This window comes from Mesocricetus auratus, unplaced genomic scaffold (genome assembly GCF_017639785.1).
Source record: "Mesocricetus auratus isolate SY011 unplaced genomic scaffold, BCM_Maur_2.0 Super-Scaffold_100006, whole genome shotgun sequence".
Classification (NCBI taxonomy): Eukaryota; Metazoa; Chordata; class Mammalia; order Rodentia; family Cricetidae; genus Mesocricetus; species Mesocricetus auratus.
Window position 1 is genome coordinate 55,014,354 of NW_024429190.1, and position 17,076 is coordinate 55,031,429.

The following is a 17,076-nucleotide window of genomic DNA, read 5'->3' on the forward strand; positions in this document are numbered from 1 at the left end:
TTAGGGAGTGGAAATAAATGCTTAATTCTCAGAATTAAGAATGACCACAAGCAATTAAAAGCTACAAAGCCAAAGGCTGGAAATATCTATTCTCTACCTCTTAATTCACAAATTCATGTGTACTAAGTAGTTTTTGTTGATTATAATCGTGCACTTGCTTGTTCGTTTATCTTTTGTGGATAAATATGGAGGGAGCCCTTTGCATGTAAGCCCTACAGACTTTTTACACATACAGCGCAAACAGTCCGAAAGCCCGGCCCTGTCCAGTGTGCAGAGCGACTTGTGACTCTGAGAGGGTTGTGAGCGCCCCCTGCTGCACATTGGCATGGACACACTTTCTTACGGATAATGGCTTCCTACCAATAATTCTGACGGAGGCTGTGCTGTGACCACTAACTTCTTTAAACATGTGCAGTTTGTGTAAGGTTTAGGTCTTTAAAAAAAGATGTATTATTTATTTTCTTTGTTTATGAGTGTTTTGCCTGCGTGTATGTATTTGCATCACATACATGCCTGGTGCCCATGGGGGTCAGAAGAGGGTATTGGATCCCCTGGACCTGGATTGTAGATAGTTTTGAGCCACTAGGTGGGTGATGGGAGTTTTGAGCCACCATGTGGGTGCTGGGAAGTGAACCCAGGTCATGTGTAAGAGCAACACTTGTTCTTCACTGCTGAGTCATCTCCCCAGCCTCTTAAATTATTTTTTGAGACAAGTCTTGTGAAGCCTCGAATGCAATATGTGGCCAAGGATGATCTTCCTGTTTCTCCTGTGTCCAACTCCCAAGTACTAAGATTACAAGTGTGTGCCCCATACCAGGGTGGGAAGTGGTCTTTCAGCAAATGTGTCTCTATCCCAGAGCCGCAGCCTATGCCAGTTCCCTTTGGGGAACCACACTTATGCCATTTGGTTATTTTTTTTTTATCAGAGCACTTTGCTAGCTTTTAGATGTACTAGGCATTCGATGATTTTGAGTGATCGAGTCAAAAACGTTTATGATTTTTTTTGGTTTTTATGAGACAGGGTTTCTCTGTATTGTTTTCGAGGCTGTTGGTCCAGCCCAGCCTCGAACTCACAGAGATCCGCCTGTCTCTGCCTCCCGAGTGCTGGGATTAAAGGCGTGCGCCACCACCGCCCGGCAAACGTTTATAATTTTTTTTAAAGATTTATTTATTTATTACATATACAGTGTTCTGTCTACATGCCAGAAGAGGGCACCAGGTTGAATTGTAGATGGTTGTGAGCCACCATGTGGTTGCTGGGAATTGAACTCAGGACCTCTGGAAGAGCAGTCAGTGCTCTTAACCTCTGAGGCATCTCTCCAGCCCCAAACGTTTATAATTTTTAACAACACTTTATCTCTATTCTTTGACAATTGCATGCACATCTTGATCATATCCATCCCCTCTTCTTCCCCTTCTCTTCTCCCAGGCCTCTCCCATTACAGCCCCTCCCTATTCTATGCCCTCGGTTAAAAACAACTCACTGAGTCTCATTAGAGCTGCCCACGTGTTCATGGGTGCGATGCCATCCACTGGTTCTTGGACAGTCTTCCAGGGACCACACCCCCCAAAGAAATTGACTCTCTTTTCCCACCTACTACAAATAACTCCTCAGCTAGGGGTGGGGCCTCGGGAGCTTTAACCCCATCTCCAGCGATATTGACTGGCTTGATCTAGTTCATGAGTGAAACATGGATATTATGTCAAGAAGACATTTCTCAAGCCTCCTCCTTCCCCTCCAGCTCTTGCGGTCCATCCTTCTATCCACTCTTTTACAGTGTCTCTTGATCCTTGTGAAGGGGGAAGACAGATACACACATCTGTCTAGGACTGAGGGGGCTACTGCCACTTATTCCCAGCTATGAGTTGGAGATTATTCCCAGTTATGAGTCTCTGCAGGAACCACTGCCCACTACAGAAAGAACTTGCCTCTGACCAAGGTTGATAGTGGCACTAATCTGTGGGTATAAACATAAATGTTATAGGAAATCTGGCAAGACAACCATTCAGCAAAACAATTATAGTAAGCTCCCCCTATGACCCAGGGCCTCCCCAGCCATGGGCTTTTGACCAGGCTTACAGTCCCAGTCATGAATTCTTTCCTGAGGAGATGACCTCAAATCCAGGCAGAAAGCATTTGGTTACTCTCATAACATCCGTGCTACCATTTCAGTGGGCATGTCTTTGTAAAATCCAGACCATGTCTCCCCAGTGGCCTGAGCAGCTCCTTCTATAATTATGAAAGCTAACTGGCAGGAAGGAGGTTTCCCAGAAAGTTCCCGACTCACTTTTTGCCACCTGCCTTCAGCAATAAGGACTCATCATACAGTTATGGCGCAACCAAGAGCACTGAAATAAACAGCCTGTGTTGATTTAGGGGCCTCCAGAGCCTCCATGGCCCATAATTTATAAGGCGATATCCTATGCCTAGCACTGAGATTTTCTTGTTTTTGTTTTTCGAGACAGGGTTTCTCTATGACTTTGGAGGCTGTCCTGGAACTAGCTCTTTTAGACCAGGCTGGTCTCGAACTCAGAGAGATCCGCCTGCCTCTGCCTCCCGAGTGCTGGAATTAAAGATGACATGCACTACCACCACCCAGCAGCACTGAGATTTTTATTGTTGTTGTTGTTTAATAACCAATGTTTTCTGGGAGCAGCACACCCACACTTCTTTTCTTTTAAATCTCAATTTTTAATTATCGTACAAAATAGTTTTAATTTTCATATAACCTTCTTTTGGGTGAACCCACTCCCTCACTCCTTCCTCTCCGCCAGGCCCTGCCTCCATCCTAGGTAAACCTCTTAACCCTTTGACCCAGTATGCTTCCCTCAGCCTTAATATCGAATGTTCTACTATCCTCTATCTACTACTCTACTATCAAGGCCTCTGACCTCTGCACATATCCAGGTTCAGCACACAAATGGAAACATTCCAAGCTATGATCCACATATGGGAGACAGGATCTCACCTCGTACTCTGGGATGACCTTGAGCTCTCTATAGTTCAAGATGATCCCAAACTCATAGTCTCACAGCCTCTGTCTCCCAGGAATACAGACAAGTGCCACTGTGCCCATCCCAAAACATTTTTTTTTACTATTTATAAATTGCATGTCCTAATATAATACCTAAGAAAGATTCTGCCAGAATAGCCCAATGCCATGAACCTGAGGAAATCCTTACAGTAAATGGATAACATCTATTTTTTTAGACAGAGAAAGGGACCTTTTGTTCAAAATTAAGATTACTTCGCAATTACCCTTTTATCCAACCACACCAGTAAGTTGATAAAGGAACCACCTATCAGATTTGTGTTTGGAGGTGCAAGTATGGTGTGTCTAGGTCTAGTGTCCCCTGGAGTGGAGCCTACCACCGTAGGTCCCATCATGGCAGTCATATTGGATGGAAAAGAGCATGTTCTGTGTATGAGTCCTGCAGAAGGCAGCAGAAGACAGGGAATCAGCATGGATACGTCCATGCTTTTTTTTTTCCCCCGAGACAGGGTTGCTCTGTATTGCTTTGGAGGTTGTCCAGGAACTTGCTGTGTAGACCAGGCTGGCCTCAAACTCACAGAGATCCACCTGCCTTTGCCTCCCGAGTGCTGGAATTAAAGGCGAGTGCCATCAACGTCCGGCTGATACGTTCATTCTTTAAAAGATGGGCTCCTCTGTTACAGGAAGACATAAGTGAGTGTTGGAAGAGATGTACTTGGGCCAAGCATAGATGTACTGTGTGTGTATTTACATCTGCATGTGACATCGTGCAGGCAATAGCTCAACGGTTACAGTGGATCAGTTCAACGGGTACCTTTATAGGGGTCAGGATGTTATAACTACAAGAGCAAACAGAAATTGAGGCACAAGTAGCAGTCCACTGCCCTCCAGCATCTAAAGGAAGCTGCTGCATTCTGTGTCCCAAAACAACCCTCACCACCTCCCTGGGCTTGCTTATTATGAAGCCTGGAAGTGCTGAGAATGGTTGTCTACCATGGGTTCTCCACTAGAGGAACCTTAGAGGCTCCTTCTTGCCTTTCCTCCAATACCCCATCTCTTACCTTCCAGCAATCCCCTTCATTCCAGAATGAACTAGGACCTTACATGGTATGTGCTGGTGTTAACTGGGTACCCACTGTGTTCCAGGTTCCTGCTGAGGGACTTGTCAGAGCTGCTTCTCTCACTCCCCACAGCCCTATGAGAGGGGTGTGTTGACACTTTTACAAATGAAGAGACAAACTCTTGACCACTAGGGTCACCCAGATACAGGTGGGAAAGCCTATGTTTCCAAAACACCAAGGACCACCCACCACTGAACCTGCACTTTCTCAGCCAGGTTCTCTAGAAAATCCTGTGGTTAGGGGTATTTCCAGAAAACTCTTCCCTTCACAGTATACCTGCCTGTGTGGGCGCCCAAAGCTGGACCCCTAAGCTGATGGGCCACAGCCATGCCCTCCTCCATCCAGGGGCTGGCAGGTGGAAGGAACAGTTCCACCTTAGGGAGGGGCCCTACCAGACCTCTCTGCCCAGAGACTGTCAAGGGCCTGGTGGGCCTGAGTCTCCACAGCATCCTTGGCAACATTCCCCGCTGAAGCAGCATTGACGTCTGCAGGCGTGCCCAGCTGGCCCTCCTGTACCTGGTCCCTGTATGCATTGCTTTCTTGTCCTGGTGACTCTGATCAAGGGAGAAGTGGCAGAGATGCCCATTTATGAGCTTATATTATTTTACTGTGTGATACAACACCGCGACCAAACCAACTTAAAGAAGCACAAGTTTCTATGAGCTGGCAATTCTGGATCCCGTGAGGATGGAGTAGTGTCTAGGTCAGGAAGCTCACATCTTGAAGCTCGGGCACAGAAACAGAGCATGCTGGGAATGGCCCTGAGGCTTTGAAACACACTTCCCCCTGCAAGACCATGCCTCCCAACCCTAACCAAACACCACCACCATCTCAGGACCAAGTATGCAAACCTCTGAGACTATGGGGGACATACTCATTTGAACCACCCTGGCTGTCAAATCCTAAGGGGCAAGGCTCGGAGGAGACAACAGGCATCTGCATGAAGAAGCTAGAGAAGGAGAGGTTTATGTACTGCTGACTGATGGCTTGAAGCCCAGATCAGGTGCAGAATGGACCAGCAGTGGACATGGAGGACACTTGCAGGATATCAAGCAGTTCAGGACAGAGAGGCTAACAGTAACGCCCCCCCCACACACACACAGGTCTCTGCAGATGGTTCCCCTCTCCTGTTTCCCCTGGCTCTCTCCTCCCTCACCCCACCTCAGAAGCTAGGTGGGAGCTGGCTGTGCTTTTGAGAATTGTGTATTGTGCGCTGACTTCGATTCTCATTCAAACAACATTCCGTGGGCTAAGCTGCGCAGACAGAAGCAGTGAGTACTGCCCTGGTGGGACTCTGGATGCTGTGTTCTGATCCAAGCCGACCTTTCTATCTTAATCCATGCTCTAGGTTGCTCCAGTTAAACCCTCGCGGCCAAAAAGGCACCTCCCTTCTACTGGCACCATTGAAAGTGTCAACCTCGACGCCATCCCCCTGGCCATTGCTCGTCTGGACAACAGTGCTGCCAAGCACAAACTCTCTGTTAAGCCAAAAAACCAGAGGGTGTCAAGGAAGCACAGGTGGCTTGCCCAGGTGAGTGGAGTCTGCCCGAGCTGGGGAGGCAGGTGCCCTTCCTTGCCGGGCACTAATTCTACCTTGTGGGCTGTCTGGGGTACAGCCATAGTAAACTGTAGGTCTCTCCCTATCAGGAAGTTGAGTGTCCAGCATTGTACAGGGATCAATAGGTCTGCATACCCTCCATGGCCTGCGGTTTAATTTTGCCTGACAGTCTGAGTATAGTCGCTCATGCCCCCGAAACTATGGCAGCCCCAGTCACTTTTCACACACAGGAAGCAGAGATAAACCATAGCGCTGAGCCGGCTGTCTCCTCTGTCTCCATCTTAGGCCTACAAAGACATCGCCATTGAAATGGTGCCCCCTACCCCCCCCCCACACACGCGCACACACATTCAGGTTGGGCCTTCCTGCCTCAGTTAGGCAATTCTGGAAACACCCAAAGGTATGTTTCCATGGTAACTCCAAGTCCAGTCAGGTTGACAAGGAGGCCTAACCATCATGGGCAGCTGCAGGGACCGCTGTGTCTGTACTTGGGACACCTGTGATTAAAGAGGACCATCTGCGCTGGTTGGGAAGCGTTGGGCCTGCTTGGGGGAAAAAGTTAATTCTGCTTCCCTTTCCCGCGCCAGGATCGCCAGAATGTGCCAGGCAGCTTCGAGAGCCAGTCCTCCGTGGACCAGAACGGCCAGCCAGGAGAAGACAGGCACATTTGGCATGAAGAGGAACCAGAGCCTCTAGAGTCCCGTGAAGACAAAAGACTCCAGGAAGAGTATTGGCGGGAACTTGAAGCCAAGTGCAAGCGGCAAAAAGCCGAAGCTGCGGAGAAGAGGCGCCTGGAAGAGCAGAGGCGGCAGGCGCTGGAGAGGAGGCTCTGGGAGGAGAACCTCCGCCAGGAGCTGCTGGAGGAGGAGGAAGGCGAGGAGGAGGACCTGCAGCTAGAGGCGGCCAAGGCACCTCCAGGGCAAGCGTCAGGTCTGGAGGAGCAGGGATGTGCAGAGCAAGTGCTGGGGAAAGCCGACCACCCCGAGGCGGAAGGGCGCCAGCATGGGCAGGAAGAGGCCGAGAGGCAGCAGGAGAAACTGAGGCAGGAAGAGGCCGAGAGGCAGGCGGAGAAACTGAGGCAGGAAGAGGCCGAGAGGCAGCAGGAGAAACTGAGGCAGGAAGAGGAGCTGAGGCAGTCGGAGAAACTGAGGCAGGAAGAGGCTCAGAGGCAGGAAGAGGAACTGCGGAAGCTGGAGGCCCAGAAGCAGGAGGAGAAACTGAGGCAACTCGAGGCCGAAAGGCAGGAAGAGGAACTGAGGAAGCTGGAGGCCCAGAAGCAGGAGGAGAAACTGAGGCAGCTCGAGGCCGAGAGGCAGGAAGAGGAGCTGAGGAAGCTGGAGGCCCAGAGGCAGGAGGAGAAACTGAGGCAGCTCGAGGCCGAGAGGCAGGAAGAGGAGCTGAGGAAGCTGGAGGCCCAGAAGCAGGAGGAGAAACTGAGGCAGCTCGAGGCCGAGAGGCAGGAAGAGGAGCTGAGGAAGCTGGAGGCCCAGAAGCAGGAGGAGAAACTGAGGCAGCTCGAGGCCGAGAGGCAGCATGCTCAGGAGGAGGAGGAGGAGGCGGCCGAGCACACGGAAGAACTGAACGGGCGGGCAACGCTGGCACCGCAGGTGGACGAAGGCCCCCAGGGTCCAGAAGGAGAGGGCCAGGCTCCGCTAGCCGACGACGCGCATCAGCAAAGCCCCCTGCAGCAGGACCTCGAGAAGCCAGAGGAACAAGGAAACCTGGACTCCGCGGGACAGGGAGAGATGGCCCAGGAGCAGGAGGAAGCCGCCAAGGCGGCCAGCGAGCCGGCAGGGCAGAGGGGAGACTCGAGCATGGAGTGCGGTGGTGTAGACGCGGAAGAGAGGGAAGCCACCCAGGTAGACATCCCCCTGCCGCAGGAGGAGCAGATGGGCGCGCCGCCGGCCTCAGAGGACAAGAACGAAGCTGTCGCTGCGGATAACGACCGGAAGGTGGAGGAGCTCCGGTGGCAGGAGGTAGACGAACGGCAGACCATGCCCCGGCCCTACACGTTCCAGGTGTCCTCCGGGGGTAGGCAGATTCTCTTCCCCAAAGTCAACCTGAGTCCGGTGACTCCCGCCAAGGACGCGAGCCCGGCCCCGCTGGCCCAGGACCCGCCGGCGCCCCGCGGCGCCGCCGCACACGGCCTGCCCTCGGCGCTGAGCATCCCGCACACAGCCATTCTGGTCACCGGAGCGCAGCTGTGCGGCCCGGCGGTCAACCTGAGCCAGATCAAGGACTCGGCGTGCAAGTCCCTCCTGGGCCTGTCAGAGGAAAAGCGGCCGCCGGTGGACGTCCCCGCGGCGGAGGGCAGGTCCGGCGGCAGCAAGGCCAGGCCTCCCCCGGAGTCGCCGAGCAATGCCGCCGCGCTAGCCGAGTGGGCCTCCATCCGATCCAGGATCCTGAAGAACGCGGAGGGTGACCAGCGTGGTGACAGGGAGCCGGCCAGAGCCGGGGACGAGCCCGCGCCCCGAGCGCGGTGCGATTCCCGAGGGAACGTGCGCAGGACGCCGCCAGCCAACGCCAAGTTCTCCATCATGCCCGCCTGGCAGAAATTCGCAGACGGCGGTGCGGAGATCTTCAGACAGAGCCTGGATGGTGAAGGCGTGAGGAAAAGGCTGGGCTCGGCAGTGGGCGAAGAGACAGCACCCCAGCCTCCGCCTGCTGCGACCCCGGAGCCTCGGAAGAGCCTGGAGAAGCAAGAGGTGAGCCAGGAGCCACCAGACACCACTGACGGATGCAAATTTGCCAAAGACCTTCCATCTTTCCTCGTCCCGGGCCTGCCTTCTCCGCAGAAAGCTGCTTCCCGCACAGGGTCCACGACCACTTCGGACAGCGAGACCACGAGTGACATAGACCCTGTGGTGCCAGGAGGTGAGGAAAAGGCCTCGCCCTTCGGTATAAAACTGAGAAGGACCAACTACTCCTTGCGCTTCCACTGTGACCAGCAGGCCGAACAGAAGAAGAAGAAGAGACACAGCAGCGTGGGAGACGCTGTGGATGGTGGCACCCCCGCAGCCGGAGGCGACCCTGGAGAGAGAGAGCCCGAAGCGGTGGCCCTCAAGCATGGCGCATCCCTTCCCCAGGAGAAGAAGCCAGCCCTAGCCCCTCGGAGGGACTCTGCCGAAAGCTCTGCTAGCGGTCACTCTATTACTGCAGCCCAGTCGGGGCTACCACCAGCCGACAGCCAGGCCCCAGTCCCAGAGCAGAACAAGGCAGCAAGCAAAACACCACCAATGCAGAAGCCGGCCCTCGCTCCCAAGCCCACCAGCCAGACTCCACCATCATCCCCACTCTCCAAACTGAGCAGACCCCACTTGGTAGAGCTGCTTGCTAGGCGGGTTGGGAAGGTGGATTCCGAGCCAAGCAAGGAGAGCAGTGATAACCAGCCACCCTCACCATCCCTGCCAGAGGAGCCGAAGGGGCCGAAGAGGGATGAGGAAGCGGTGCCAGAAAAGAAACTCGCTTCCCCACCTCTGTCAGCCAGCCAGCAAGAGAGACCTTCGCTAACTTCGGAAACAGGTAGAAAAGGTGTGTGGCTTCATTCGCTGGAGGGGGAATTGAGAAGGGAGCCCAGGGAACTGACTCTGGGAACACCTTAATTGGAAACAAGTTTGCCCTAAATCCGTTCTTCTACATTTTAACATCCCTTGGATTGAAATGTAGTTAACACAGACATCCTTAACCATTTTGAGCAAGTCTGTTGAGGTGATCAAAAGTAGAGTTTTCTAAACCAGACGCTGCCGTCCCTCTGGGTGGCAGCTGCAGGACAGGGGAAGGCAGGTCCTGGCATCAATCAGCCCTGGAACTGTGGAGCTTCTTCGCTGGCCGTGTTAGGTTCAATGCGCTTAACATCCTTCCAGTTCTCCGGACTTCCCATAGTGGTAACACTCCGGAGGCAGAGGTAGGCGGATCTCTGAATTCTAGGCCAACCTGGTCTACAGCCCAAGTTCCAGGACAGCCAGGGCTACACAGAGAAATCCTGTCTTGAGAAAAGAGGGAGGGAGGGAGGGAGGGAGGGAGGGAGAGGGAGGGAAGGAGAGGGAGGGAAGGAGAGGGAGGGAAGGGGAGGGAGGGAGGTTGGTCAGAGCAACCCTTGGCTCTTCCTTGTAATGTTCACCTAATCTTTCTAGAGACAGTTTGGATCATGGCCAGAAAGGTTCTCTTTTTTTTTTAAGTGTTAAGATTTGGTGTGAGCCAGGCGTTGGTGGCGCACACCTTTAATCCCAGCACTCAGGAGGCCAAGGCAGGTGGGTCTCTGTGAGTTCGAGACCAGCGTAGTCTACAAGAGCTAGTTCCAGGACAGCCTCCAAAGCCACAGAGAAACCCTGCCTGGGGGGGGATTTGGGACGGGTTTTGCTTCCTTGAGAAGTGTTGGCCTGGTTACTTGTCTTCTTTTATGCTAAGTACCCCTAGAGTACTGCTGAGAGTGTGACATGCCATAGATGGACATGGTTATGTCTTTCTGCAATGTCAGAATTGATCAAATAACAGTAAATTCACAAAATATAACAGTTTTATTGTTAGTTGTTTGCCAAGTACTCTCTATTTTCCTTGGCCATTGGCAGACCAAGTTCTCTTAGTCCAGTTACTAATATTAAATCTCATATCCCACACCACACCTCATACAGTAAACACACACATGCACATGAACTGGTGTTATGGAGTGCCTGCAGTGTTAAGCCTCAGCAAGGTTCAAGAAATCCAAAGAGGCCTTATTGGAGGCAGGAGCTGATAAAGCTACAGCATCACTGAGTAATCAGAGAGGGGAACAATAATAAAGCCAGTAGGAGGGACTGGAGGATGACTCAGAGGATAAGAGCATTGTTGCTCTTACAGAGGACCATGGTTTGGGTCCCAGAATGGCACTTTACCCCTCACCGTAACTCCAGTTCTAGGGGATCCAGTGCCCTCTTCTGGCCTTCACAGGCACCAGGCACACATGCAGTGCACTTGTATATGTGCAGGCAAAACACCCGTAACATAAAATAATAATGTCGTCTTTAGGGGAAGGAGGGAGGGAGGGAGGGAGGGAGGACCACCACTGGAGGCACAGAGCCATGTTGCCAGGGAAGCAGGGTTTTGGTGTTAAACCAGGCCTGGGGCCTTAGGGTTGAGTCCAGCTGCAGGAACAGCTGGAGGTGAAGGACCATGGAGCCATGGAAAGGGTTTGGTGTCTTTATGGGGTACCGGGGAGTGAGCTGCAGCCTTCCTCCATGTGGTGTCTTAGTCTTTCTACAATCATTTTAATATGCCTGTGTGCCCACATGTTCCCAGTCTACTGTTGTCTTAGGATTTCTATTGCTGTGAAGAAACACCACGACCAAAAAGCAAGTTGGTGGGGAAAGTGTTTATTAGGCTCACACTTCGGCATTGCTCTTCAGTATCAGAGGAAGTCAGGACAGGAACTCAAACTGGGCAGGGTCCTGAAGGCAGACACTGATGCACAGGCCACGGAGGGGTGCTTTCTCATACAACCCAGGACCACCTGCCCAGGGATGGTGCCGCCCACAATAGCCTGGGCCCTCCCCCATCAACCACTAGTTAAGAAAATGTCCTACAACTGGATCTTACGGAGGCATTTCCTCCTCTCAGTAACGCTAGCTCGTGTGTGCGCGAAATTGACATAAGGCTAGCCAGCCCAACTGTGGTAAGTTACCAGGTGTTTCTCTTTTAGGAGTAAGTGTGTCAGTCTGCCTCAGGGGCAGTGCTGGACAAGCAACTTTAGAGGTTTGGTGTTACTGTTGTCATCTGTTCAGCCATGCATTCGCAAGGCTGGGCTCCAGCAGCCTCGAGGTCATGTACTTTAGTTCTGACAAAGTGGGTTTCCCTGGCTGAGGTAGGCTGGCACTCCAGGTGGATACAGTGCCTTTCTCGTTACCACCTTTCTTCTTCACGATGTTTTCTCTCACCCATTTCAGGAAACCATCTCTAGTCTTAGACTACTTAATATACCCGATATGCAGGTTAATTCTCCTGTCAGGCAGTGGTGGCGCATGCCTTTAATCCCAGCACTTGGGAGGCAGAGGCAGGTGGATCTCTGTGACTTCGAGGCCAGCCTGGTCTATAGATCGAGTTCCAAGACAGCCAGAAACCCTGTTTCTGGTGGGGGGTATAGGGGGACCTTACCCTGAATTTTCTTGTTTACAGAGTAATAGTGCAAACTCATCTAGTTTTTCTCTGATAACTCACGGGGCATTCCTTTTCGACAGTGCCCATCCCCTTGTCTACTGTATCACCCACCTTATAGATGTGGCCAAAGAAACAACTCTAAAAAGCCCAGAGAATATATATAGAGTGCTTCTCTTTACCCTTGCTTGCCAGCTTGGTGAATTACTGGAAGATGGTGGTTCAGCCCAAAAGACAAGTTTTCCTAGATGGGCACGAACTCCTTGAGAGTAGTGTTGTAATTTTTTTCAAGACAGGGTTTCTCTGTATCGCTTTGGAGCCTGTTCTGGAACTCACTCTGTTGTGTTGTAATTTAAGAAAAGCAGTGCACGAGAGAAAGATGTCACGAGACATGGTCCAAGCAGATTTTTTTTTTTTAATTAGGGAAAAGGATCATAAAAATAGGAAACGGGGGACTGGCCTTTGGGAACAGGAGCAGCAGGAGAGAGGAAAGGGGGCAGAGGGGGGAAGAGGAGGAGAAATGGGAGGTGGGCAGGGCCCTTTTAAAAGGGAACATAGTGAATGTGCACAGGTGGTGCTCTTAGTGGCTGCAGCTGAGGGAGTATCCTGTCAGAACCCCAAGGACAGGCCAGTACAGATGCCTGAATACTAACAAGTAACCCATAAATTCTTTCCTGCAGTGACTGCTATTTGATGTGTGAGCTCATTTTTTCATTTTGACTTTAGCTTTTATGTCATTAGCTTTTGTGATATCTGCAGTCCCTTTCAGCCTGTTGCTCCATCATCGCCTCTCTCCCATGAAGAAAAGCTCATTCCTCTTAGAGAGATCTCTTTGATTATTGTCATTTTCCCTCTAAAACTATTACCACCCCTATTTCTTCCCTGGCAGTCAGATTTTTAGATTGTCAGACTACAAATCATTTTCTCTCTCAAATCCCTGTTTCTTCCCTGGCAGTCAGATTTTAGATTGTCTGACTCCAAAATAAGTAGGCTGGGCATGGTGGCATATGCCTTTGATTCCAGTATGTGGGAACTAGAGGCAGAGTTAGAAACTAGCTTGTTATACATAGCCAGTTCCAGGCCAGCTGGAGCTGGCTCAGTGATTAAGATCTCATACCACTGTTACAAGGACTAGAGTTTGGTTACAAGCACCCAGCTATGAAGACCCTGCCTCAAACAAACAAAAAGAATAAAATAAATAAGCAGGAAAGCAAGGACTACTTGTTTTAGTTGCTATCTCATACCCAGGGCTGACCAAATTTATTTGAACACCATTAAGCATAGACTTCCACTTTATTGGTTGTATACATGTAGAACCATCATCAGCTATTTATAATTCCAGCTCCAGGGGAATCCAATGCCTCTGGCCTCTGTGGGTGTGCACACACTTCAAAATAAAATAAATCTTTAGAAGCGACAAATTGAAATTTTCATAATTTCTTCACACCCGTGAACTGTCTTACACATTCTCTAGGACAGCCAACCAATTTTTAGTACAACTGTCTAACAAAGGAGCCTGTCTTCCAGAGGCTATACAAGGACAGTGGGATATCCCAAAGAAACTGTCTAACAAAGGAGCCTGTCTTCCAGAGGCTATACAAGGACAGTGGGATATCCCAAAGAAACTGTCTAACAAAGGAGCCTGTCTTCCAGAGGCTATACAAGGACAGTGGGATATCCCAAAGAAACTGGTCTTCAGCCGCCACCTCAGCTCTTCCATGTCCTGGTGGTGGCCGCTTGGCAGCTTCACCACCAGTCTGTAGTGGTGGTCCTGTGCTTTGGAATATGTGACAATGATTGTTTTGTCAAACGCTTTGGGAAAATTGTTGGCTGAGGCTCAAATAGAAATCCAGTTTTAATGTCCTGTTTATGGTCCTGTGAGCCAGACCTAATAAGCCTTTAGACCTAGTCTTTTAGAATCTGGTCCAAGGTGCCTCATTAGTGCAGTGGGTAGTACACATCAGTCTTTCAAAACATGACCTGTAACCCCAGACTATACTCTGCAAACTGCAGTTCTCAGGAAATAAAAACTTCCCTTTTCCCCCTTAAAAACAATTGGTCTTTTTATTTTCTGTTGTTTTTAGGAAATAGACAAGACACAAACACTGTGGAGTCTGAATTCTCCCAGCATAGTGAGAACGTTGGTCAGATCTTTGGCATGGGTGGTTTTGCCAATCTTTGATGCCTAGCATAGAAATGGCAGGACTCTGTCCATCAGCTTCATAATGGCAATGTACCTAGAAGGATCCTAAAGACATGATATGTTTCAGACACTGGCCCCCCCTTGGCGTGGACTCAGATGTTTATAACTGAATCGGACCCTTGCATCTTGCTTCTAAGAGAACGTCTCTCATAATTTGGCTTCCCCCTTCTTTACTGTATTCTAGTAGTACGAAAGTCTGGCCAATGAACATTTGTCACTCTAGATTCTGGACTATCAAAGTGTAAACTTCTATTAGATTTCTGAGGAACAAGGCTATAGGAAGCCCTTTTCTATTGAGATCTGAGAGTATGTGATCTTTACTTAAGAGAAAAGGGGACTTTTTGCCTCATAGGTAAAAATTATAGTTCTCTTTTTAAAAGTGTTAAGTGTAGGCCAAGTACTATTCTAAATATTCTTTTTTTTTTTTTTTTTTTTTTTTTGGTTTTTTGAGGCAGGGTTTCTCTGTGGCTTTGGAGGCTGTCCTGGAACTTGCTTGGTAGTCCAGGCTGGTCTCCAACTCACAGAGATCCGCCTGCCTCTGCCTCCCGAGTGCTGGGATTAAAGGCGTACGCCACCAACGCCCGGCTATTCTAAATATTCTAAACACAAGGATCTCTTTGCATTTAAAATTTTGTTTGTTGAGACAAGGGTTTGTTATATAGCCCAGGCTGGCCTTGAATTCATGATCCTTGGCATGATATTTATTATAGATCAACTTTCAAATACAGGCATCATTCAGTCATGGGGTTCTCACTGTTCCTGCAAGCCTTGCCCTCAGCAGCTGCCTCAAGTATACAGCACCACTGTTGTTTTGTTCTTCAAACACTGGGGTTCTGTACAGGCTAGTGTTTGAGAAGAATGCTCCCATTGCTAAAAACAAATCTCACTGAGACAATGAACCATGTACTACCTCAGTCTCCTGTAAACATGGTTTTTTTTGTGTGTGTGTGTGTGTGTGTGTGTTTTGTTTTTTTAATCACATTGGGGATTTTATTTTCTTGTAAAGTAGTTTCACTTCTAAGAAAAATGCCCATTTTCCTGCTAGTCAAAGATGTGACCTTTCCACCCAATGGAATCCCTTGGGCATCAGCATAGATGTCATAAGCCTACCAGTAACTGTGCCACATTCTTATGGGATGAGAAGCTAAGTCAACTGCTAACCACAGCAAACACCATCTTTTTTTCCTCCACAGAGAAGCCCATGTTGCAGAGCAGGCACTCTTTAGATGGCTCCAAATTAACAGAGAAAGTTGAAACTGCTCAGCCGCTGTGGATAACGTTGGCACTGCAAAAGCAAAAGGGGTTTCGCGAGCAGCAGGCAACTCGAGAGGAGAGGAAGCAAGCCCGGGAGGCCAAACAAGCAGAGAAACTCTCCAAAGAAGCTGTGAGTCACCCGCCGGCCTGCCTGCTCTGTTCATGGTGCTGCTATCCCGAGCTTAGCTCTCTAAGTCATGGGATATATTTTATAAGATGCTAACTGGGAGGCGCTGTTTATAAAGGGCGGGGAAGTAAATAAACTAACCACCTTTAAATCAGGGAAGCATTTTTTAGCATAAAAATTTAATTTGGTTTTACTGTGCTTTTAGGGGAGCCTTATTTGGCAGAAGCTAACATGTCTGTATTTACAGCAGCAGCTCACACACAATGGTTAGAGTAGTGCCCCTGCCCACAGACCTGAGGTTTCACTTTCCATGGCTTGAATGGCTCGAGAAGTCATGATCTAGAAATTTAGTAAGTGGAAATTTCCAGGAATAATTCATAGATTTAAACTGCCATTTTGTGTGATGAAATCTCTTGTTCTAGTCCACGAGGCACGAATACTCTTTGCCTAGTGTATCTATACCATATATGCCAACCAGCGGTTAATCACCCGATGGCCATTTTGGTTGTTAGTGATGTCACAGGGTTCCAGTGCAGAGAGAGAAGCCTTTTCCTTGTCTGCTGCTTGGTTTTTCCCCACCAGTCGCCTGGGCTCTGCCTCGTTGTAGACCCCAAATAACACACAGGAAGCTATATTAATTATGAAGCTGTTGGCCTTGCTTGTTTCTTACTGGCTAGCTGTGACTTAAGTATTTACCCATAATTGTTAATCTAAATATTTCTCTTACCGGAGAGGTTTCCAGGCTTCTTATCCCTATGGCAGTTACATCTTGACTCCCTGTGTTTCTCCTACCCAGAGTCCCACCTATCTTGGTTCCCTACTGGCCAACAGTGCTTTATTGACATATACACAGGACTGCCCCATCATTCCAGTGTCTGTGTTCATCCTATTTTACTAAGAATGGCACCAGGTTATGACTGTCATGATACTGGAGATTAAAATATGCTAAGGGGCTGAAAAGGGCTTCCTGAGGCCAAAGGTTTTGACTTAAAAAGGAAAGAAAAGCAATCACAAAATCAAGTGATTGAAATCTAAGGTAAGAATGGAACAGACAATCAGGGTTTAGTGCTGTCCCTCGTTTTGGGCGTCCCTCGAGGATCTTAGACTACATCCGTCTCAGAGAAGGACAACTGGTGTGTGTGGGAGATGAGGAAGTGAGTTTGTGCAGTGGACAGGGATTTCAGGGGCCTTGTTCTATGAGCTAACTTTAGGATCATCTTGATGGGAATCTTCCTGGAAGTGACTTTCCATCCTTGGACCATGACACTGAGCCCTCACTGGAGGCCTGTCTTGAACGCACTGCTCACGGGGGCAGCTCAGTCACTTGTTGGGGTGCCAAGAAGTCATGCACTGAGAACATCCTTTCCCTGTCATTCCCAACGCAGGCCAGTGTCAGCCCACAGCCTGGAAACAGTCGAGGGAGCAGAGCTGGTTCCCTGCACAAGTCTGCCACTCCATCAGAAGAGAAGAAGCCCGAAACTGCCGTGTCCAGGCTCCAGCGCAGAGAACAGCTGAAAAAGGCTAACACTCTTCCCACGTCCGTGACAGGTGAGAGAGCAGGTGCAGCCCTGTTTGCCTGGAGTTGCTGTTTTCCCTGAGAGCATCTTTAGTTCCTACCTTGGAGTGACTTAGCATCTTAAACATCACAGAGCACAGGCTCTCAAGACCCAGTGGTAAACTCTGATGCTGAT

General features: G+C 49.8%; 1 protein-coding gene across 7 annotated transcripts in view; it reads left to right on the forward strand.

Moving 5' to 3' along the window:
• The window catches only part of Cracd (capping protein inhibiting regulator of actin dynamics), a 210,680-nt gene that overhangs the window by 189,806 nt on the left and 3,798 nt on the right, over positions 1-17,076 (forward strand). For 5 of the 7 annotated variants that reach the window (XM_040747245.1, XM_040747249.1, XM_040747251.1 and 2 more), the window contains 4 exons: positions 5,463-5,645; positions 6,260-9,203; positions 15,198-15,388; positions 16,771-16,933. In XM_040747245.1, the coding sequence (XP_040603179.1) occupies positions 5,463-5,645; positions 6,260-9,203; positions 15,198-15,388; positions 16,771-16,933 (3,481 nt within the window). The remainder of the gene's footprint in view (positions 1-5,462; positions 5,646-6,259; positions 9,204-15,197; positions 15,389-16,770; positions 16,934-17,076) is intronic. The other 2 variants (XM_040747250.1, XM_040747248.1) reach the window with 2 other exon arrangements.